Source organism: Silurus aristotelis (genome assembly GCF_946808225.1).
Source record: "Silurus aristotelis genome assembly, chromosome: 28".
NCBI lineage: Eukaryota > Metazoa > Chordata > Actinopteri > Siluriformes > Siluridae > Silurus > Silurus aristotelis.
The window spans coordinates 13,218,919-13,244,170 of NC_139601.1; the positions used below are offsets into that span (position 1 = coordinate 13,218,919).

The 25,252-nt window shown below is 36.2% G+C and overlaps 1 protein-coding gene across 3 annotated transcripts in view; it reads left to right on the top strand.

The window, feature by feature from the left end:
- The window catches only part of asic1b (acid-sensing (proton-gated) ion channel 1b), a 348,288-nt gene that overhangs the window by 314,183 nt on the left and 8,853 nt on the right, over nt 1–25,252 (top strand). For all 3 annotated transcript variants that reach the window (XM_083534482.1, XM_083534480.1, XM_083534481.1), the window contains 5 exons: nt 8,509–8,659; nt 10,616–10,672; nt 12,797–12,950; nt 20,996–21,087; nt 21,354–21,433. In XM_083534482.1, the coding sequence (XP_083390608.1) occupies nt 8,509–8,659; nt 10,616–10,672; nt 12,797–12,950; nt 20,996–21,087; nt 21,354–21,433 (534 nt within the window). The remainder of the gene's footprint in view (nt 1–8,508; nt 8,660–10,615; nt 10,673–12,796; nt 12,951–20,995; nt 21,088–21,353; nt 21,434–25,252) is intronic.

The following is a 25,252-nucleotide window of genomic DNA, read 5'->3' on the forward strand; positions in this document are numbered from 1 at the left end:
TGGGCTTCTTTTCACTCCTGTAGCTGGTGTTTTTGCCATGCTGATAGTGAATAAGGGCTGCAGGCTCTTGTTATTGAGAGCAACACAATTGTTTGCAGCTTGCAGTAAAAGCGTTTTTTGTTGATTTAAGACCAGCCCCACCCTCCTGTTCATTTAATTTAAGATCATAGCTGGAGCTATTTATGTTCAGCAGTGCTCATGCGCTACATGCTCATTCCTTTCCCTACTCTGACAGAGAAAACCTTTGCAAACTGACCAGACTGGTCTCACCTTTATTAATTATCTTGGTCACTCTGGCTGTTTCTACTACTAGCAGTCTCTCATCAGCTTACTCTGATGAACACAGACGAATGTTTCAAACAGTAAATCTTTTTCCTGTCTGTTACCTGGTTATCACTGGTTTGGAAAAAAAAAAGTCCCCTTGCAAAGCAATACAGACCTCCCAGTGTTCCTGCCCCTTCACGAATGTGTGCCGAAGTCTTCTTTTTGAAGAGTTTTAAGCACCTACTGCTATTCGCACTGAATCTCCGCAATGGTGTCAAACGGCGACCCTTGAGGAGAATCTTCATCTTCATCTCACAGGCGACGTCCACAGGATCCAATTCTGGCAAGTAGGCTGGGTGCAGAAGTGAGATCATGTGGATCGTTATGGCATATTCGGGAAGGTGTTCCTGATCTCTCGTCGTCTTCCAGTGATGTTCTACCGCTCTTAAAGCAGCACTCAAAAAACGATTTATCGCAGCATTGCCGCATGTGAACACTTCCTTAACCTCATCTACATCCCTCCAGTTTATAATAGGTATAAATTACACTAGTACACTTCCTGTTTGTTGCATCCCCATCACCTTATACATACTCATCAATTCGTCAGATTTCTAGTCATTCCTAGACAGTCTGGTGTGTTTAGCTTCTCATTGTGGGCATTTCATTGCCAAAGCTGACAAGGGGATAGTTACAATTACACAACAATTGTGACACAAAGATGTCAAAAATGTTGCGTATACAATGTGAGCACAAAGTAAAATATTGGTGTTTTATTCATTAGGGTATGTAAAGAAAACCTTTTTGCAAGTGTTCTTTAAAAGATTTAGCATCAGAGGTGTAAATGTGCAGTGAAATTTTTCTCCAGTGTAATATTACGGTTCTACTAATTCAAGATACAGAGATACAGAAGCATAATCATAATGATATAGCAGCATAATTATAATGAAGTAATTGGTTTGATGCTTTTAAATGGCAAAAATCTACTTGTGCAAATATAATACCTGCTCTTCAGTCCTATTGCACATTTAATTGCAATGCCTGAAGTGATTTTGAGACCGCAGCAAATTACACGAGTGCTAGATTAATCTTTCTGCATAGATCCCACCCTGTATACAGGCAGAATTACATATTTAATAACGGCAAATGCACAAAACAGACGTTATTTGGCCCAGAAGACAAAATAAGTCACAATCAGGTTGCAACATCTTGCAGTCTTTGAAATTCTGAACCTAGGCTAAGTACGCAAAATGAGAAAATATCAGAAGAAATTTTTTTTTTTGGAGAGTGTGCTTGGGGAAAAAGTTAATTTATTACTATTTGGAAAAGGTTGAGTCGATTACTGACACTGAGACCTATTGTACTAAGTCTTTTTTTGGTTCATCTAATTAAAAAATGTATGCAGTGGGTTTAGTTCGAAAAACTAACCTAAAAACATGTATTATTTGCAAACTATGTATAAATAAAGCCATTGGCCCAAGTGACAGCTTGGCACTGTTTGGACTTGAACTTTTGACCTCCTGATGAGTAGCCCTGAGCTGTAAATGTTGACACTCAGGAGCAGGAGTAATATTTAAACATTTTTGGAACCTACAACATTTTCATTAAAGCTGTTCATATCCCCCTTAACAAAGCCCCTGTGTCTGTTTAGTACAACTGTATTTTGTATTTCCTACGCATTGCATAGGTGGTTGCTTCTTCCATTCATAGGTTAATCTGGTTTAACAATGGCTAATGTTTTTTTTTTTAATTACCCACAATGCTGTTCAGCAACAGAAAGATTTATGCTTTGTTTAAGAAAACTGATAACCTGTTACTGAACTTCCTACATTAAAGCATTCACACAAACTCCACCTTCTGGAGTCAGGAATATAATGAACTGTAAGCTGTCTATAAAAATCTATGTTAATGCTTTATTTATTGCTTGTGCTGATTCACTATTAATATTGCCAAAAATTACATGAAAGAGCAATTTGATTGAAATGTGCAGAATGTCCATATAACATTTCAATAAGCAAAGTGTAAAGCAGTACTTAGCAAATTAAATATACGGAGAAGCTGAAAGCACATGCTTAAATTTCATTCATGTCATTAATTTTTGTTTGTTCGGGGGTTTTTGTGCATCACTAAGGGATGTACACTCCTCTTAAAACTGAGCCGCCAAAAAAAACCTTAACTTCTCCTCTTTTTTTTTTTTTTGCTAATACCACCAGATACCACCAGCATTAGCCTTGATGCAAAACTTCAATGCATTTGGGAATTCTTATAAATATGACATGACTTGTAAATGCTGAGGAAGAAAAGAAGCTGTTGCTTTTTTGTTTGTAGGAGTTCACAAAATCCGAAATCTATTAGCAATTTTTGGGGTTTTTTTTTCACATATTACACGCTATCGAAACTGTGCTAGCAATGTCACATTAGCATGTGCCAAGTTCACAATCACAAGAATACATAAACCAAATAAAAAATACAAAAAATAGCACCAGAATCACTAAATACATCGTGAATATTTCACTATGAACTTATTTCAGTGTGGACTTTATTGTGATCTCTGTCTGCACATACAGTGCATTGTAAAAGTATTCATACCCCTTGAATAGTTCCACATTTTGTCATGTTATAACCACAAATTTAAATGTATTTTATTGGGATTTTATGTAATAGACCAACACTGAGTATCACATAATTGTGAAGTAGAAGGAAAATTATAAATTTTTTCCTTTTACCGACATTTCAGGGAAGTAAAATGGTGGCTGTGACTTGCTAATCCACCCTCTTTAAAATCTCTCGTTTTTTTTGTCTTTCTTGGCAGGGTGATTTGCCATTTTTTTCAATAACCTATACAAAAGCATTTGAAGAAGATTTGGTGTTTGCAAATTATTATAATGTCTTAATAATGAATACATTGTATTATAAAATATCTGCTTTAATGAAATAACCTTTAGACACACCATCTCTTTCTCTCTACTGAGCTATTTACAAGGTCTTGCACTCCACAGTCACACAGGTGGAGTGTCTACTCCATCAACAAAGACTTTTATTTAATTTCCTGCTGTACATGCCAGGTGTCCCGGTTCAAAAACATGAGTAATCATATTTGTAACCTGTCCTCCCTGCTGTCTGTGTCAAATTGACTGACAAGCTACTTTTTTTTGTTTTTTTTTCTCTTGTTTTTTAAACTACTTGGCTCTTCCCTGCAGTGCCTTTTGCATAGTACAAACAGCACCCTGTTACACTGCATATGTACAAAGCTACATTGCATTAAATATCCAGAAAAGATGTCTTGATTTTTTTCAAGATTTTCTGGTAAAAAAAAAAAAAAAAAAAGAAAGAAAGAAGCACTTTGGTTCTGGCTATGTCTCAGTCTTAGACATATAAAGTGGATCCAGAATGTATTTACATCCCTTTTTTCTTTATACATAATTATATTTGTGTGTGTGTGTGTGTGTGTGTGTGTGTGTGTGTGTGTGTGTGTGTGTGTATAAAAATGTTTTTGGAAAATGTTTACAAGTAAAACACTTGTAAAGAAAGTTCCCATATTATTTTCACTAAAACAGGAAGTCAGTGTGGGGCACATTAAATGGTTCCTCACCTTTTAAATAGTGTTTAGTTTATTTACACCATGGGAAATTAGTCACACCAATTGTTTGCTTACTCATACCTAATTTGCATAGAAATCTTTTTTTTTGTTCACTTCGGATCCCATCCTGGGTCCCCACACTGGGCACAGATTTAACCTATTCTTTTAAACCTAGAGACAATTTAGCATAGCCAAGCTCACTATCAATTGTAAGGAAACTGAAGAACCTGAAACGAAACCCATATGAACATGGGGAGAACGCGTGCAATGCAGATGTCAGGATGGAACCAGCAGTGCTCTCCACTGCACCACCAAGCCAGCCAGAACTGGGATTATCTCAGTTCACATGCTGCACTGCTGCTTTGTTGTTTGAGACAGTTGCTCAAATCATAGCTTTTTGTCACACGCTTACAAAAATGATCAGTCGCTACCATAAAAGCGTTCCGTCTAGCATAACAACAAGCCTGAACTCTCATATACTATATCACGCAATAACAGGCCGTAACAACGATCTGCATTTGGTTGTTTTATAAAGAAGTTAAACAGCCTCTTTCTGGTAGTCGGTGGTTCTTGGAGATTGAACTGAATTACATAAAAACATTGAGTGATAGCATCAAAAGTCTGTCTACATATTTCACAAGTCATATGAAGCAGACTGATTCAAACTTCTACAAACGTGAACACCAGCAATAAGGAGACCAACAGTTGAAGTACATTTAACAGTGGAAGTACAATAGACGTAGGGCTGGATCGATTCGTCGAGTAACTTGAGTAATTCGAATACAAAAAAAAAGCATCAAAGGCAAATTATTTCGTTTGGTTCATTTAACTGCACAGGAAGCACTGTGTTTCCTTATGGACCATTATTACTGACGCACCACTCACTAAACTTTGAACCGCTCTGGGGTCTCATTTATAAAATTGGCGTACGCACAAAACAGGGCTTTTTTTAATAATACGTAACCTTTGTGTCGAATGTGCCGTTCACACGTTTTCAGTCTCGTTTTGTGCGTACACCACCTTTATAAATGAAACGCCTAGACAAGGAAAACACAGAAGACGTTGCAGAATAAAAAACAGGAACGAAGAGAAAACAGTGAGGGCCAAGAAGAAGATTCAGGCCAAAAGAAACAACAGAAAGTTTACAAAGTTTGGGATCATTTTAAACCAATAGATAAAGAAAACCCCATACAGTGTGCCTCCACTTTTTTTTTTTTTTTTTTTTTTTTTTTTTTTAAGTAATTTGAAATTTATTTATATATTTTTATTAATGTTTTTTTTATTTATATTTTTTTCTATTTGTATTTTGATGTAATATGGCAATTAAATGCACTAAATTGGTTTAGTTTTTTACAGATTGCAATTTCAGCAATAAACATGGTTTTGTTTTGGGGTGTTTTTAAAAAGGAAACAAATTACGTGTTCGTTTTAAGAGACCCGTCTTATTTCTTGTCAATTTACTATTGTTTTTTTTAATAAAGAAAAAGGACTTCTTATCCGATTGCTTAATAAATCAATGGACTAATCGGTAGAATACTCGATTGCTAAAATAATCGATAGCTGAAGCCCTAAACAGATGTAAGCCTAAAGACCATTTTCTTGCCAATGGTTAGTTTTATAAGATCTGGATTTCTTAGCTTTGTTGATTTCAATGTAATAGGGATAGTAGAATATTGTAGTTTAAAGGAAGGATTAACTGATTAACTGATTAATTCAGACCAGCAGTGGTGCTGGTCTGAAATGACGGTTGGTGGGGTTTAGGAAATGTGGGTTGTGTAATATGGGAGTGTATATGGTTGGTAAAATTAAAAGGGTTTGTGATCTTGAAACATTACTAACAAGCTGTCAGAGTTGCAGCTCTGATCAAGCTTTTGAAACCAGGCTGGTGTTTGAGCTACTGTTTGTTCTGCTTCGAGACACTTGTCTGTGTGATCTGCGGGACTGGGCTTTGTCTATGTGATTTTACCGACGTTAGCTTGCATGGAAATATTGTTAAGGTTTAGATTTTTTAGGGATTCTGGGACTTTTGGGGATATTTGTGTAAGGTAGTTAAATGGATTTCAAATGGTTGATTCTAAGATAAGACAAATTCTAAGATAATATAAGTGTTTTAGATCAGACAAGTAAAGTTGATCGTAGGTCTTTGGTAAAAAGTCTTTTATTTTTGGCAGTATTTTGGTAGCTTAATTTTATAAAAACAAATTCTGCCAGTGAGAGAGAAGGGAAGGGAAGAAAAGGTTAAGCCAACATTGGAGATCTCCCACTCATCGTGAACCCTGACACCCTAGTACCATAAGCACCTACTAAAATAGCTAAAATAGCTTTCCAGCTGTCATAGCTATACAAAGTCAACTTTAGTCTATTACTCAGAAATATAAAGTTGACTTAGTGTAGTTCTCACCGCTGGGAAAATACTATAATGCCCAAATATGCGGTTTTTGCTTATGGGTATCGGAAGAGTTTGGACTGTGGTGTCATGATGAGTGAATGTGGATTCCGTCCTGTTTATGAAATAACAAGATATCTTGAATATTTTTAGTTTTGTCCGGACAGCATTTTATATTGTTGATGCCTCTTATGCAAAGTTGTTTCAAGGCATGGTGCACCTGCTTGCCTGCCATGAGCATTAGGGAAATGCATATAGAATTACACTAGTTTGTGACCAAGTAACCACAAGATTTGTATGCGCTTTTTGAACATCACAACCTTCACTATTCTGAGAAGATGTTCCACAAAATTTTTTAAAGTAGTTGTGGATTAAAGCAAAGAGAATATTTATTGCTGTTACATCCAAAGGCATCCTCTAAAATTGTGTTCCTCTCACTTTGTGGCAACCATTTGGGAAATAACCTGTATGGCTGGAAAAGACAAGTATCCCAATACTTTTGTCTATATAGTGTAGATTAAATTTGATTAGATTAGACTAGATTAGATTAGACTTAACTTTATTGTCATTGTGCAAAGTACTAGTAGAGGGCCAATAAAATGCAGTTAGCATCTTACCAGAAGTGCAAAAAGCAATGTATATAAATAAACCTAATATAAATATATAACTTTACAAATATACAGTCAATGTACTGTAGTATGGAGATGCAAATGTGCAATATATAATAAAATGATACTATATAAGGTGCAAATGTGAAGATTATATATACCGTATTTATATATATATATATATATATATATATTTACACAGTGAGAAAATAAGTATTTGAACACCCTGATCAAATTTATTTAAATAAATAGTTAAAAAATCATACATTGTGATTTCTGTTTTTTTTTTTTTTTTAGATTATGTCTCTCACAGTGGACATGCACCTACGATGACAATTTCAGACCCCTCCATGATTTCTAAGTGGGAGAACTTGCAAAATAGCAGGGTGTTCAAATACTTATTTTCCCTTACTGTATACATATATACAGTGAATATACATATATACAGTATATACAGCTTTTTGCACTTTTCCCATCGTGCACAACAGAACACACAGACAGAGGGTTGAAGAAAATCTAGATGTTATATCTAGGTACAGGAGAAATTTGTTAGGCTGCTTTAAAACATTTTTAATTCTGAATAAATCCAGTTTAATTCATTTTATATTCATATATTTTAGATTACTATAAGTACATCCCTATATGAGGATTTAGTATGCAGTGTGAAATACAGCTTAGATGCTGCACTGTGCTGTTTATTTTCTTTTCTTTTTTTTCTGGTTTCTGGAAGCCTATCTTCAGGCGCAGGACACACACTTCCTTATAAACACACATACACAACCTCCATATCGCCTGAAGCAAAGTCTCTTTTCAAATCCTGTACAGCGGTACTTGGCTTTAAAACAAGCTTTCTAAATGCTTCTGGAAACAGATTTAACACTAGACACGTTTGGTTTCCTCATTTGGCAGATGCTTTCACTCAAAGAGACTAACATTTGTGGCAGAATTCAATTCAGGTACTTCGCCTTAGTAATTGAGGGCCATTCTCCAGAGTACCAACATTAACTCTAGCAGTCCTGGGATTCAAACTCACAACCTGCACTACTAAGCCACTACTGCACATTTGCCATAAATAAAGTCATTGCTATGCAGGAATGGATAAAAACACTACATCTTCTGAATAAGACTCCCTCCAAGGAGCTGTCAGTTGTGGGTTGTATTTTTTTATGATTTTTTTTTTCTTACCCCCCATCCAATCAGATGAGAAAACCATCATGGGGATTTTAGTAATTAGATTGGGCTGTAAACAGTCATGATATGAGAATTGATGGATCGGCATGCTAATGCATTAGTGCAAGAGTGCTTTTGAGAAGCATTCAGGAGCACAGGACACAAAGGTTGCGGATTGTGTGTGTTTAAGTGTGTGCATGGGGGTGTTGGTGTGGGTTTTGTTATGAGCTTTTGGAAAGAAAGTGTTTTTTTTGGCCTAAAAGAACATGCTGCAGTGTTTCTTAAAAAAATATATATATTAATAAAAAAGCCAAAAAGTTTCTAACTACTGCGTAGTAAGTAGTTACTAAGGTTAATATATTATAAATGAGGTCCCTGCATGTTAGTGTGTAACATAAAATAGTTTCAATATCTTTTTCTTCAATAGAATTGTCTTCTCTTTTATATTTATGAATGAATGAATGAATGAATGAATTCTTTCTTTTCGACCTTTCTTCTTGCAGTTGACCTACCTGCCCTCTCCATGGGGTGACTGCAGGTCCGAGCCCATTGACTCAGACTTCTTTACCACCTACAGCATCACAGCATGTCGCATCGACTGTGAGACGCGCTACCTGGTAGAGAACTGTAACTGTCGCATGGTGCACATGCCCGGTGAGGACTTTTTACCATTTATCGTTGCTCACATCATTAGTTTGTTGCAGCATTAGCTTTGTTTACATGCAGCCTAATAGTATGTTAATAATTCAGCATAAAATTGTCTCATCCAATCCGATTTGTATTTCTATCCACTTGAAGAATCTTTGGATCTTTGCATTTGCATCAGATCCAATATAAAAATGGTCCAGTGAGGACACAGTGTGGAAAAGAATTTCAGCTTTATGTTAAAAAAAAAATTGCGAAACGTATTACGTACTCTTTTAAACACTCTGATGTTTTAAATGCAGAGACAGTCAGTTTTGTAAGGGCACGTAAAGGACTTTTTGCAAGATTGAGGTATTTGTATTTATTTTAAAACGAGGCTATAATATGTAAAGCACTTATCACTTAGATACGAGACAAAGTTTGTTAGACTGCACCTGCAGAAGATTTTACTTGTGTTTTTCCTATTTCTGTGCTACAGTACGAATTTTGCACAGAACGAAAAGGCCCCTTCTGATTTAAAAATCCACCTATTCAACATGACAGACAATTCCAGCTCAGTATTGGAGCATGAAGGCCTATTTAGTTTCTCACTCAGCCTTGACTAGGACTTGGTTGCTATGACTACATGCCAGTGGGGTTTAATTATGAAAGTTGTTATGAGAATGGGCTCCACTTATTGTAGAGACCTCTGGAACTGACAGAAAGACAGAAAGCTTGTTTATGAGATACGTGACCTTGGTGTCTATGTGGTATGTTTTTTTGTTTGTTTGTTTGTTTTTTGCCTGTGGGTAGACGCTGAAAGTTTGAGAAGATAGTTTGTACATGGTGGAGAAAGATCTTGAGGGCGATATAAGAAGTGCTAAGAAAATACTAGCTTTCTTCCTGCTTCTGGCTTAAACCTTGATCATGGCTACACTTAAAAGAAAATCAGAAATCACAAAGTTTTTGCATTTTAGTCTGGAAATCAAGGCTACATTCATAGAAACCGAATCCTATTCAGAAAACATTTTGGAACGGCAGAAATCAACAAAATCAACACAACCATTTGGGGTATATTTTTTTCCTCATTTTTTCCCCAAGTTGGTTACCTACCAGGTTCTGCCCACCAGTCAGCTCTCCCATATCAGTAGCTACCAACTGGGCAGGGTAAAGGCCAACACAGAGTCTTCCATTAAGACACATGTATAGCACACAGGCACCAAATATGTCTGTCTGTTCATTGCTGCACCAGAATGGCGCAAACATAATACTTTAGTATGGACAAAAGCATTAACCTACTCATGGCAAATTGTCAGGCTGTTTTGGATATGGACGGGTTCAAGTTTGGAATTCAGGTGCATTTAAAGCTGTTACTCTGCTTTGTAAATGGCTCAGGGTGTTTGGATGCCACTGAGCATTTGGCACTTGGACACACCATGCTCTGGTTGATAATTTCTCAAGACCTTTCTCATTAGGGTGATATGTGTGCGGCAAAACGATGAGCAATGAGAGCGGTAATGGCGTGCGGTAATCTGTTGTATCTTGGATGTACTTGTTGTTCTCGATCCCTTTCTCTCTCTGGCTTGCATTTGCAGCGGGTAAGGTAAGGCATTAATGAAATCAATTAAATGATGAGATCAGATTTGAAGGAGAACTCAGAGGCAGATAAGGACAGCGTGATTGACAGAGACATGGTTTAATTAAAGAACTACCTGCTACTGCTTCGCTCGTGACATATTATCTGCTTTCAGCGAGAGAACATAATGTTCTTTTTATACTCCTTTCATTTTGGTTTTACATCTCCCTCGTTTCTTTGTACTTAATTGACCGGTTTGCTTGATTTCAGATTCAGATTAGCTCTCAGCTTTGGTCCTGGTGTTTATGTGTTTTTTTATTGCCTATGTGATATGGTGTATCTCACCTGTCCTATTTTTCTTTGTTTTTCTTTCCTTCTTGCTCACATGCTTGTGCCTCCTTTCTTTCTAGGAGACGCTCCATACTGCACACCGGAACAGTATAAAGAGTGTGCGGATCCGGCTTTGGGTGAGTAAAAGCAGAGAGGAACCATAAGAGATTTCTGTGGGCAAGAAAAAAGGATATGCCCAAAGAATATTAAGTGTTGTATAAATGGCTGTATTTAAAGCAACCCTTCACTTTGAAACAATTACATATTATATCTTTATAATTCACTCATCAAATCCACTTTTTCTAGTGGTTTCACAAAATGCCATTTAACCGCCTGCTGATAATGGGATTTAACCCATTGCTTCATCTCTACCTAAAGAGAGCGGTGCAGCGGCTTTTCTTCACTTCCTTAACTGTTCACTCTGTTTAAAACAGATCAGCTTCTAAAGCTTCAACTATCATTCAAATCACCATCATTGTGCTTGTTATCTTGGCTCTTGCCTCAAGCCTTTAGTTGTTACTCCATGCAACTGATTTGTATAGAAATCTTTTTTATTTTTTTTACTTTACTTTAACCCAGTGTTCGCTGTCTCCTTTATTCCACTTCTGGATTTCTCATTAATATGAACAGTGGTGTGAGAAAAGGTGCTGTTCTTCTTTTTTTTTAGAAGCTAAAAGTAAAACCTGATCATTATCTCTGGAGAAAAAAAGATGGTGTGATTTTTTTTCCCCTCCTGTTAAATGCCACTGTATCAGCACTCGCAATCTAGTGTGTCTCTGTGTGACATTACAAATATGCAATATATTTCAGGGTGGTGCTTCACTTCTTATTACAGTTAGGAACAAGAGAATTTAAGATCATCAGCGTTTTTTTTCTTTCTGCTATCTAGGTAGGTACAAACAAGTGAGCAAATCTTTTAGTTTCACAAGCTGAACAGGAGTCCTGATGTATTCTATTAATCACCAGAATAATTCGGATGTGTCCCTGGAACGAGCCGATAGAGTTAGACCATCTCACTTGGAAAAAACTTTGTGGCTTATAAATGTCCAAGATGTATTACTGACTTTGAACAAACAAAGTTTTCCAACCAATAACCCATTACTGCTTGTTATGCAGTCATGCATATTTATACCCCTAGGTGGGAATAAGATGAAGCTTTTATTAATCATAAAAGCAAACAATCAAAAAATTTTGATTTCTTCCTGATTTATCCATACTGGTTCTATAAATGAGCTTGTTCCCAGGCTCTAGACCCACTGCGTCAGATGTGTCAAAGAACTAAATAATGAGTAATCTTTAAACAATTCCTATAAGATAATGTTTAAAATTTTAGTTTGAATCATCACAAATTTACATTTTGTGTGCATTTATCAGTGAATCTCCATATTTCTTTTCATGCTTTTCCCCCCAAACATTTATTTCACTGTAGCAAAAGTTGAAGAGCTAATGTTAGCACAAGAGCTCTTAGCAATGTACATGTTTCATTCTTGCTCATTGTCCGACCAACGGGTTGATTTAAAGTCTATTAAAAGCTTAATATTTGCCATTTTGTACTTGAGACTACTACATAAAGTTAATTCATGTACCGGGTGTGTGCTGAGGTCCTGAGACATAAGTATAAGAAGGTAGCTCAACAAAATTAGCTAACTGCATAAATCTGTCAAGGTTGGTTATTGATTCTTTGTTGACAAAATTGGTAACTGTAGCCTGTTTAACTTCGGTTTCAGCTGTGTAATCAGAGATTATTGTGGACATGTTGAATTGTCTTTGGTAGATATTTGAGTGCTACATTTGAAGTCCTTATACTTTAAGATTGTTGTGGGGGTCAGCTAAATATTATATGGTATCCACATGTCCAAAGTTTCCATCCATTCCAAAACTTCTTCTTTGATTGCCAAGGAATGTACTGACCTGAATGTACAGAATTTTGTGCAAGAGGTAGAAAGAAAAAAAGAGAGACAGAAAGTGAAATTAGCCCATTTAGACTGTAACAGCCAGATGTGCCAGGCACCTCACTCTCTCTGAGCACAACTACTCGTTATGGATAGCTGAGCCCAAGGAAGTTATGGAGCTCAATTTATGATTTCTCTTTTCATCCCCTTCATCTGCGCTTTCTCCATCAACCCCCGTAGCTCTTCTTATTGCCCCCCACTACATCACGCACTTCACTTTCCACATTGTTTAATTTTTTATTTCCTGCTGTGATCAACTTGTCTAATGGCTCCTTATTCTCCTCCATTGTCCTTCCCTGTTTTTGCTAGATTTCCTGGTGGAGAGAGACAATGATTACTGTGTTTGTGATACACCCTGCAACATGACACGCTACGGCAAAGAACTGTCGTTCGTCAAGATCCCCAGCAAGGCCTCAGCCAAATACCTGGCCAAGAAGTACAACAAGACAGAGCAGTACATTTCGTAAGTGTCTGTGAAACGAGTTACATTTTCTTGTTTCAGTTTATTTAGTCTGGGAGATGTTTTCCAAGTACATGTGCTCTATTCCCCTTTAACCAAAACTAATTTTCATAGTGTTATCTAGTTCAGTTCTAATGTAGCTCTTTGGTTATCAAAATGCATTTTGGGTACTTGCAGAGGTCACAAAAAAAGGAAAACAAACATTTGAAAAATGCATATTGGTGTGATGGAAACTCGCAAGCACAGAGAAATTAAACAAACAGTATCTCAGCCAGCTGTTCAGAACACATTGTCTTTCTGTAGCATTATATTTTTTTGTGGCCTTGATTCAAAAAAACAACAACAAAAAGAAACAATAAGTGAAACGCAAACCAGAGGTCAGAATTGGTTCACTTAGCTTGCATTTGAAAGTCAACTAAGACCATTTCATTCAGATGATCTTGGTTCAGTTTAGATTGCTGTGCAAAAACATTGCATCGAAGGGGCAAGTAAACAACAAACCGTGTACTAGTCAGTTCTTCCGAAGTCTGTTACCACAAATTTGGGGGCACACAATTGTATGGAATGTCTCATTATATGTTAGCATTAAAGTTTCCCCTCCACTTGAACTAGGAGACCAAAACCATGACTTTACTAACACTCTTGTGGCTAAATGAGCACAAATCTCAAAACGCACACTCCAAATTTGAGTTGAACATCTTCCCCGCAGAGTGGAGGTTATTATAAGAATAAAACAGAAATAAATGTGTGGGATGTTTAAAAAGCACATAGAATCTTATGATCAGGTGTCTACTAACATTTGTCTAAATAGTGTATTATAGATGACAGAGAGTTTCATACATACATTTTGAAATGATATATTTAAATGTAATGCTAAATGTCAATAAGTCAAGCATCTCAATACCTTCTGCATAAATGTCTCTCCCAAAGAAAGCAACATGTGACTCAGATCACAATTCATAAGAAAATAAAAAAAATAAAAAAAAGCATGAGTAATCATTTTTTTTATTATAATAATAATAATAATAATAATAATAATAATAATAATAATAATAATAATAATAATAATAATAGTAAAATTCAACTAATAATTGAAATTCACTGGCGAGAATTCAATCCTAATCTCCGGTGAAATTTACACAATTGGCTCTTAGTGAAGCGCTGTGTGTTCCCCAGATCGGGATAAAACTGTACTCAGTGAGCATTAGAAATTGCATTAATCACGTATCATTTGCACTAAATTTCCTGTGTGGCATAAAGGTGATTTATGGAGGCAATTTATTGTAAACTACTTTCTAAATAAACAAGCACAAATAAAGGCCTTGAAAGGTCTCATACTGAAAGCCTTATACTGACAGTACCATCCAAGATTTGTAAATAAATTATTAAGGAAAAATAAACTACTTATCAGGCAGTTAAGAACCTGAGAGCAAGGTGGATGAAAAATAGCTTCATAAATAGAGAAAAGGCAGATTGTCAGTAAATAACCTCTGCAAAAAATAAAGAAGCAAGACAAACAGAATTTATGTGACCTTTAGAGGGTAACAATATGCTTTGTTTTGATATAGCCACCCAAGTTTCAACCTTTTTATTTAAAATGTGATTTTAGGCAAAATGCCACCATGTTCATTCAGCAACACACTACCCACTGTGCCTTTCTCCTGCTCCAAAATGCCAAGATATTAATCATAAAAAAAAACACAATCATGTACCTGCCATATGAATTATAAATATGGATTTTGCTGTTTTCATGATTTCTGGCATAGGAGCACAGAATAAATTTGTTCCATCAGCATTCATCTCGTATTCAAGATTTATTCAAACCTTTCAAACATTATTAATGTAACCTTAATGCTTTTTGGCCATATGAACCATTTCAGATAAGCAATCCAGGATTATTTCATTAGGATTAAACACAGAAATGTATGGAAAACAGGATAGAGTGCCTTATTGACTTAAAACCAAAAAACATGCATAAGTCATTTATCTGTTCATAGTTCCAATTCTGCCATATCTGGCTTTTAATAGTTTTTTAACACGCACAAGACTAAAAAAACATCAGGGATAGAAAATGAGGACTGTACAAGAATATACAGCGGATATAAAAAGTCTACACACCCTTATAAAATTGGAGTTTTCTTTTAAATGTAAAGACAGAAATAAAAATAATCTAAATGCCAGCCTTGCTACATTTTTTATGTGATCTTCAAATAAAAATGTAAACCCTACAACACCCTGATTGCATAAATCTGCACACTCTTCTTAACTAACACTTTTCTTTTGCATTTATAACGGTATCAAGTCTTTGTCAATAAGTCTCTATTTACTTCACAGACCAAGACTTAACATTTTATAATTATTATTTGAGTTCCCTCAAATTGCGAGAGGGATCTTCTGTGTCTGGCACTTTTTAGGTCATTCCATAGGTGTTCGATGGGATCGAGTTCTGGGCTTTAGCCGGGTCATTCCAGGGCTTTGATTATCCTTTTCTGAAGCCATGTTTTTGTTGATTTTGATGTGTGCTTCGGGTCATTGTCTTGTCAAATTGTGAAATTCCATTTAATTTTCAGTTTTTTGACAGAGGACAGGCTTTGTGGCAAAATGTCTTGGTTTTTGGAGCTATTCAAATTTTCCATCTATTTTGACAAGAGCCCCTGGCCCAGCTGAAAAGATGCAGCCCCATAGCACAATGCTACCCTCACCATGCTCCACTTTCAGTTTAGCGTTCCTTGGATGAAGCCTTTTAGAATTATGGCCAAAAAGTTCAATGTTTGTTTTGTCAGACCATAATGGTTTGGGTTAGCTGAATACATTTTTTGGAATAACTAAGATGGGCTTGCATATTTTTCTTGTAAGAATACCCCAAAGCCCAGACTTGTGCAGACTGCAGGAGTTACATGCATTCCTGTAGTTTAGCTTCTTTCAGTGTTGCAATTGGCCTCTTGGTAGCCTCCTTGTTAAGTTTTCTCCTCATTATCTCATTAACTTTGAAGGATTGTCCCGATCTTTGCAATGTCTCTGTGGTGTCACATTTTCTCCACTTATAGATCAATGGTTTTGACAGTGTTTCATGGTACATTCATTGCCTCTGATATTCTTTTATATCCCTAATTGGTACATTCTAACAATTAAATTACACAGTTTCTTGGGCAACAATTGCAAGAATGCAAGCACAAACATACTACAGCAACATCTGACTGTTATCTAGTTTTAATTAGTTTGACTTTTAATTGATGGCAGGTGTATGCAGTTTACCTACAGGCTTCATTTGAATTGTGACTGGTAACTCTGAGGACAGTTAGAGCCCCCATTATTGAATAAGAATGTGTAGACTTGTGCAATCAGAGTGTTGTAAGTCTTTTTTATTTAAAATGTTCCCAATTATTAAGCATTTCTTTTTTGTTTGTTTGTTGTAAGATCACAATTTAGATGTAACATGTCTGACATTTATGTTGTTATTTCTTTATATTTGGAAAACCTGCAATATCTTAAGGGTGTGTGGACTTTTTATATACTTTATAGCTTTCTTTTTTATATAATGTCAAATGCATTTCCTAATTATACCATATTTATGTAATGAATATTGGCCTCAAGTGGCATGCCATAGATTTTTTTATTTCCTCATTATATACAAATATGAGTTTCTGATAAAGTGATGTAGCTGTAAATTGAAGGGGTGATTATAAACGTCACCAGTGCCTGATTATTTCAATTATTAAAATTATAAATAAATCATTATATTGAAATTTTGTACAAAATAGATTGCATGCTTCATGCTTTAAGATTTATTAAACGATAGTTTGTTTGAATTCCTCTTCATTAAACTGGAAGTTGATTAGCATTTCTTTGGCCTGAAAAATTCTTTATGTTTACTTATGAAGTAATAATGAGTATTTATTGTAAAAATTTGTTGATATGTGCTCTGTACACAGAACAACCCACTTGCACACACACACACACACACACACACACACACACACACACACACACACACACACATGTAGTCCCTATTTGTAGGGGAACCTCAAACATATTAAAATAAAAATAAATAAATAAAAATACAAAAAATCTAAAATATATATTTTTTATGCCCAGTCTGTAATTTCCATTTTTTAAGCTCGCCCAACTATATCTGAGTCGGAAAAACAACACCAGGGGAAATAAAATAGGGGCTTTATATGTTTTATTTATTTACTAGCTTAGATGTAGAGAGAAAGTGCCTGCAGCTGCACGTGCCATTAGATCTGATTCATCTGCCTGAGGTCACACATAATGTAAATACGAGTTTTCTGGGTGGGTGCTTATTCATAGTGTAAAGCAGGGGGTAGCAATTAGGTTTGACTTGGAACCAAGTTTTTGCAGTGCAAATACTATTTGGGTTGGACAAAACACACACGCATACACACACGGGCAAACAAATGAGCTGATATTCTTTTTGCCAAGCGTCTATCATCATAAAGCTGGACCTTGACATGACATTAACATTACCATGTCCTTGTGTGTGTTTGTCTGGGTTTTTTTCCAAAAACTAAGAAACAAACAAGGAATATTTGAGAATTTAAACTCTCTGTGGTATAAGTAACGGATAATAGTAGTGGGGTTATTGGTGTTCATTCATTGGTGTTCATTCATTGGGCCATTTGTTTTTACATTTTAATTTATTAATAATGGCTTTTTTCTCCATTTTGCTAAATACATCTTGTGCTTCAGCCCCATTTTTCAAAATTGCCATATTGAGCATATAAGTTAAATTACATGCAAAAAAGTATCTATTTAGCTTAGTAAGGTAATTGGGTACATAGCTGTCTCCCTGTATTAAACTATAGCTGTATGTTTGTTAAGTTGCAATGGTTAAAGACAACCCATTACATTAGAAAGGTGATTAAAGTGACCAGAACTACTTGTGCACTTTCGAAAGGACACCTTCTAAACATTCAGAACTGGCTATTCAGACACACCATGGCCATTACATCATAATATAATAATGGCCATAATCACATTGCAGCTGCATTCTTGAATTATTGGGCAGAAGTTGTTATTAATTTCTACAACTGTGAATCTGACAGTAGACCATAGTAACAGCGACTGGTAAACAGTCCATACAAATGAAGCCTAAAAAAAAATCATTTTCTTCAAGGTGATGATTTATTGAACTTTAATATTTAAAAAAAGGAAGTCTTCAGTGGCAGCACATGGTAACAGTCAATTTTCAGCCAAACAGAATCTTCAGGACTTTGCAAAATCCACTTTCAAGATAACAAGAACAAGCTGTCTTTTTCATTTTATCAAGTCAGGAAAGTGGGCAAAAGAGAAGCTATTGTAAAAGAGTAAATAATAAAAGGATCTTGTTTTTGTTCACTTGTACTGTATTTACTAAATGTAGTTATAAACTAGTAAAAGAGCACACTGTCATTCCTTTCTAACAAAAGCTAGTAACTTACTTTATGGTGATACTATTAACTGTTCTACAAGGCTACATTACATTATAGCATCTCATACTGTATTCTCATAACAGCACACATTGGTTCGTTCTAAATGCAATTGTTAAAATGGCAATGTAAAACAGTGCACACCTTTAGTGAGAACAAAAGAGATTTCTTGTATTGTGATAATTAAAATAATTTGAAAACCGATATATCTTAAGCAGTGTTCTACAGTTCATATTCATTCCATAGATGAGATTGAGCATTTGACATTCAGACAGGAAAAACATGAAAGAAAAGTAGAGCTGAATGCAGCACAGTTTAAATGCATCATATGTACAACTAAGATTTGAAAAGTATTTTAAAATCCACTCATATGAAATACAATTTATTTAGGAAAGCTCATCGCTGCTTGACATGTTGTACAAAAACGTGTATGACTGAGATGGATGTCATTTAAAACTGAAGTGCCTCTGCATTTAATCACTGATTCCTCCTCGATTACATTTTTGTTCTTCATTGTTTTTTCAAACATTCAACATAACAGTAGTTATTGTTTCAGCTCTAATAGAAGTGCATTTTCTCCTATTTACCTGCACATTTTCACTCTGAGCAATGAGAAAAGTAGGCAGGAGTACAAGGAGATGCAGCAGCAGGTGAAGAGGGATGTGCAAAAGGAAAAGGCATATGAGGAGCTGTATGAGAAGTTGGACACTAAGGAAGGAAAAAAGGATTTATATCGATTGGCCAGGCAAAGAGACCGAGCTGGGAGGGGTGTGCTGCAAGTTAGAGCAATAAAAGGTGGAGATGGAAATGTGTTGACTAGTGAGGAGAGTGTGTTGAACGAGGAAAATGAGAGAGAGAGAAGGTTGGATGGTGTGGAGATGGTGAAACAGGAAGTGGATTAGTAAGGGGGAAATGAGAGCAGCGATTAAGAGGATGAAGAGGGTAAAGTCGGTTGGACCAGATGACATACCAGTAGAAGCATGGAGATGTTTAACAGAGTTTTTATCCTGGTTGTTAAACAAGATTTTGGAAGGTGAGAGGATGCCTGAGGAATGGAGAAGAAGTGTGCTGGTACCGATCTTTAAGCATAAGAGAGATGTGCAGACCTGCAGTAACTACAGGGGAATAAAGTTAATCAGTCACACCATGAAGTTACGGGAAAGAGAAGTGGAAGCCAGGCTGAGTGAAGAGGTGACCATCTGAGAGCAACAGTATGGTTTCATGCCGAGGAAGAGCACTATGCATGCAATATTTGCTTTAAGAAAGTTGATGGAGAAGTATAGAAAAGGTCAGAAGGAGTTGCATTGTGTGTTTGTGGATCTAGAGAATGCGTACGACAGAGTGCCGAGAGAGGAGTTGTGGTATTGTATGAGGAATTCAGGTGTGGCAGAAAAGTATGTGAGGGTGGTGCAGGACATGTATGAGGACAGTGTGACAGCAGAGAAGTGTACAGTAGGAACGACACACTGATTCAAAGTGGAGGTTGGATTGCATCAAGGATCGGCTCTGAGCCCTTTCCTGTTTGCAGTGGTGATGGACAGGTTGACGGACGAAGTCAGACAGGAGTCTCCGTGGACTATGACGTTTGCGGATGATTTTGTTAGACAGGAGGTGGAGCTGGAGGTAGCAGAGCTGAAGATGCTGAGATTTTTATTGGCAGTGACCAGAATGGACAGGATTAGAAATGAGTTTATTAGAGGGACAGGGCATGTAGGATTTTTTGTGGAAAAAATGCGAGGGGCCCCGATTGGACATGTGCAAAGGACTGACATGGGGTATATCGGTAGATGAATGCTGAGTATGGAGCCGCTAGGAAGGAGGAAAATAGGAAGTCCAAAGAGGAGGTTTATGGATGTGGTGAGGGAAGACATGCAGGTAGTTGGTTTGAAAGAAGCAGATGTAGAGGACAGTGTAGTATGGAGACGTATGATCCGCTGTGGCGACCCCTAATTGGAGCAGTCGAAAGAATAAGATTTTCCCTCTGCAGTGCATTAATGATATGATGCAATAAAGTGTGTGTAAATCAGGCAGGAGAAAGGTGTATTATCCGGCTTGTGGTTTATTCATTCTATTCAAAAAATGATAGTGAAAATCCGTGGCATGGTTCAAAACACAAACAGACCACACAATCATAATCCTAAAACCAGGATCATGAAATAAGGTAGCACTACAAACCAAGGTTCAGAAATGCAGATTAAGAATGAATAAGGGAAAGGAATGTGAGGGCATGTAAAGGTAGACAAATCGCAGGATTAATACAGAACACTTTTATAAGTTAGCATTAAAAAAAAGCACATAAAGCAAACAAATTAAAAACGTGATAACACTACTTATCACTCTTAACACAATTCGTATGCTGAACAAGGGAATTTGATACACATCCTAGTACAATTTTTCAGCACAAAGATTTCAATAATATGTAAATCCATTGGAGCAGTTTGTAATGGTAAGGCATAATGCAGTATTTGTTTAGTACCCTTTTCTTTTAGTACACATTACATCATCTTTTATGTGACTGTAAAATTGAAGAACGTTTGACAGATGTAAGTAGTCTGAGTTGGCACTGTTTGAACAGAAAGAAGTTTGTGCTTCTCAATAAGCTCCTCAATCTGTTAACAGGGATAACATCTTGGTTCTGGATATCTTCTTCGAGGCGTTGAACTATGAGACTATCGAGCAGAAAAAGGCCTATGAGCTGCCTGGTTTACTAGGTAAATTGTTCTTCTTGCTCAGATTAATCTTATGGATTGCAAGTGAAATTTAATTAGTAAAGGTAGTGCTAAAAGAATTGTTTTTATTATTTAGTAGTGTAAAACGTTTATGGATTGATATATGATTTTATGTACTTGTGTCACATGCAGTAGCTACAACAACTGCAAATATAATAATGTTACTCTATGGCATTTGACATTTAAATATGTTATGAATATTTGGAGAATACAGCAATGTCTAATGTCTGGTGTGTTCCTTTCTTCAGGTGATATTGGTGGTCAAATGGGTCTTTTTATTGGAGCCAGTATTCTGACAATTTTGGAGATCTTTGACTATCTTTATGAGGTAAGAGAATCCAGTGTACCTTTAGCAGTATTTTTAAAGCATTCAGAAGGACAGCAGAAGTTTTATAGAAGGTGCCATTTTTGCATTCACTCCTCCCATGCTACATAGAAATGCAAATGTAACCAATTATTTAAATATTTAATTTGAATATAATTCACAATTATTTGAGTTAAATGTAACCCAGTGCTGACCCAATACTGAGGACCCTGCTGGGTTATGTGTAGAACCTAACGTGCTAAGCTTGTTTTATTATAATAACTTTATTTTCTTATCTATAACCAGATGTGGAATTTAAATAAATTTTACAATGTAAAATTTAAAATGTTTCTGGATGTATTTAGTTTTATGTATGAATCAGTATATTTTTAGTTCTATTGAATCATAAATCATACATTATAGTGAGCAGGATCATTTAAATTCATTTACTTTGTATATTCTTGGGCAATGAAATGTGGAATGGAAAGGAAAAAAACTACTAATTGGCCAGAAAGATTTCTAAGTGATTCTCTGCCACCATTTGCTCATTTACTTTTGCTGCAGTGAGCTGTATTGAGAAAAGAAAGATACTGGGAAATACACATATTAAGTCTTTTAGATAAAATCATAATAATGATTCAAATGTTTGATGAAAAAATTCAACATATGTCTGGGTACACAAGATTTTTACTCCTTACCAACTGTTTGAAGCTCATAATCTTTGAATGTATAAACACTGACTCTTATTTCAGAATCAGAATCAGGTTTATTGGCCAAGTGTGTTGACACACACAAGGAATTTGGTTCCAGCTGTTGGTTCCAGCTCTCAAAGTACAGACATAAATAACACTAATCATTCAGCTTGGACTATACAAGACAAAACAGACAAGAAAAGACAAAAACAGACTATACAAGACAATACAGACAATGTGAGACGATATAGACAGTATGAGTATTAAATAAAAAAAAGTTCACTATTTTACCCACAAAGCGTTAAGATTTAAATATGGAAGGCTATCCCATTGTAAATTACTTTTTCTAATTCTTTAGTTCATGCTCATTTATTGGCCAATTATTTGTTGTTATGTTGCTACCATTAAATGTTTAATATTTAGCATTTTGGTGTTTGGCCTATCATCTAAGCAAATGTATATATAAACTATATACAGTAGGTGATACACTGTATGAACAAAGGTTTCAGGACACCTGACTTCTCCTGCCAAATGTTATTATTTCCCAAACTGTTTTCACAAAGTTGGAGGCACACAATTATTTAGGATGTTTATATATTTTAATCCCTGTGTGTAATTCACACTTGTAGCCAAAAAAAAAAAAAAACGTTAGTGTAAAGATGTGAGTCACAATAAACATTCCAGAATGATGTTGTATGTTGGTAATGATGCAGACGTCCCCTCAATCTAGCTGCCCCATCAAGACATCTAGTGAAGAGATTATTATTATTACTCACAGTATTAGGTAATTAACCATAGCAATAAAGACGTACCCCTCTCAACCCAGTAATTACTTAATACAAATATCCCAGCAATTTTAGAGTGTAGTGTTTGAATTGTACATCTGATTAGTAACCATGTAGCATAGCTAATCACCTCAGAATCTGAGCAAAGTTTTCAGTCATTTGTGTGTATATATATAAATAAATAAATATGTCCTTGACTTGCGAGGACAAAGACCATATTTGAGTTAAAATTGAAGATGGATTGGGATGTGACACTGGGATATGTGCTTTGGTTTCATGTGTTTAATGGCTTGGCTTCTCAGCTGTACAGAAATGGGAACAGTACATACATCGTTTACTCAAGTAGAAATACAGATACTCATGTTTTAAAAGACTCTGGTACTACACTTTTCCACTCAAGTTAAAGTAAAGATGACATGTACTGTCATCTTACATTCAGTACATGTACTGACATGTACTGAAGTAAAAAGTAGCCATTTCTTCTACCTGTTTGAGTGCCATGCTTGTAACTGGACCTCACATCAAAAAATTGAAATTTTTGTTATCTAATGGATGTATCCAGGCTGAACAACCACCATATAGAACACAAGCAGAGGAAAGATTATGATGATCAGGAATGTCTCTGTTTTCAGTCTTGTTTACATCACTGGCTCATCCACATTAACCCCATACTTCTTGTTGCCTTCTGCCTTGCTCATTGTTAGCTTTGCAGGCTAGCCGACATCTGTGGTGTGTGATAGACAGGAAATTATACACAAGTGCAAGGTTGAAAAAGCCACACAATGACACGAAATAGGTTGCAAATCTCATGTACACTGTAGTGGAATCCCTGTGTTTTCAAATATGATGCCAAAGTGTGTCACCATGCACATCTCATGTACACTAAAGACTCAGATTCAGTCACAGGATTCAGAAGGCAGTAAGAGGATGACGTCGTCCTTATAACCACAATGTATGGCAATGATGACATTCTTTAGGCTAGGAAACAGGGAGATGATACCATCCATGAAGCCAGGAGACATCCAAGATGCACAGTGACAACACCCTCACCAGAGACAAGAGACAGGGGATAACATCTTCACCAGAGTCAGGAGGCAAAGCGACATTCTCAGTGGAGCAGGACGGCAGAGAAGGCCAGACAGCCTCGTTGGCATTGGGTTTGGCCGGAGAAACTGTTCCACTCTCCCTTCTAAAAAAATTAGGAGGTTGGATAGCTCCACCACAGTTTCCAGGCTAGGGCGTTTGAGGGCATGTATATTTTATGGCTAAAACTGAAAAGCTAACACTGCAGCAGGAATCTGTTGGTGTGTATGGGACAGATTAATGGACTTACGCTGGGTATGTTTCACTTCTGTGTCCTTGGGTGGTCAAGTTCTGTAATATGCAAGTTGAAGGTAAAAAGGCTGGATGCAATTGCATGAGATCAATGTTGCTTTTATTTAGGACAGCCCAAATATCAGTTTAAACTCATAATAAAATCAGGCAGAATTAGCACACATCTAGCCAGAAGGAGCAGTTGGCACTAAGAGAAAATTAGATGACAGTATATTAGAAATGCTTGAATTTAGATGACACTTGTTACAATGTGCTTAGAAAAAATAGATTAAAGCACAAAAATTCTACATGTATTAATTTATTTATTGTTTGATTTTGGAAAATGTTCCAACATTCTCACAAGTACAGACCTGAATTATAGCTGAAGTGTTCACCCTTATGCAGAACATCCTCTGTCCTCATGCATAATACCTGACTGGATAATGATGTATTTTATGAGGCCCCGAAAATGGAAGCCTGACTGGAAAATGAGCCATATAATAGCCAGCTCCTCGAGGATAAAAAGATTATCTCTTAGGCCCATTGTAAAAGATGTGATGGATAAAGTACCTGTTCAGAGTGCGACATGTTGTATCTTGTGTAGTCCTTGAAACAAAAAACAAAGTCCTTCAAAGTCTTGGAAGACCAAGAGCTGGTACAAAAACCAAGGAGAATACTGAGGACAAAGCACAATGATGTACAAAATACACAGCAGGTCATACACAGCAAAAGTTTATAAATAAATAAAAAAAGCTTCACGATCAAAGACTGTCCAGACAAAACAAAGGCAAAACACATACAATAGTGGGGTGCATAACTAAATAAAAACCAAGAGCAGCTGTTATCTATTCAAAAACGTGAGGCAGGAACAAGGCAACAACAGCAGATAATTGATCCAAACAAAAACTGGAAGCAGAAACAAAGCACTTCCCAGCAGCTATTATCCAATTAGAATCCAAAAGGCAACAAAGCAAATGGCAACGGCTATTATCCAGTCAGAAGCTGGAGGAAGAAACTAGAAACATGGCAGCAGCTATTATCCAATCTGAACC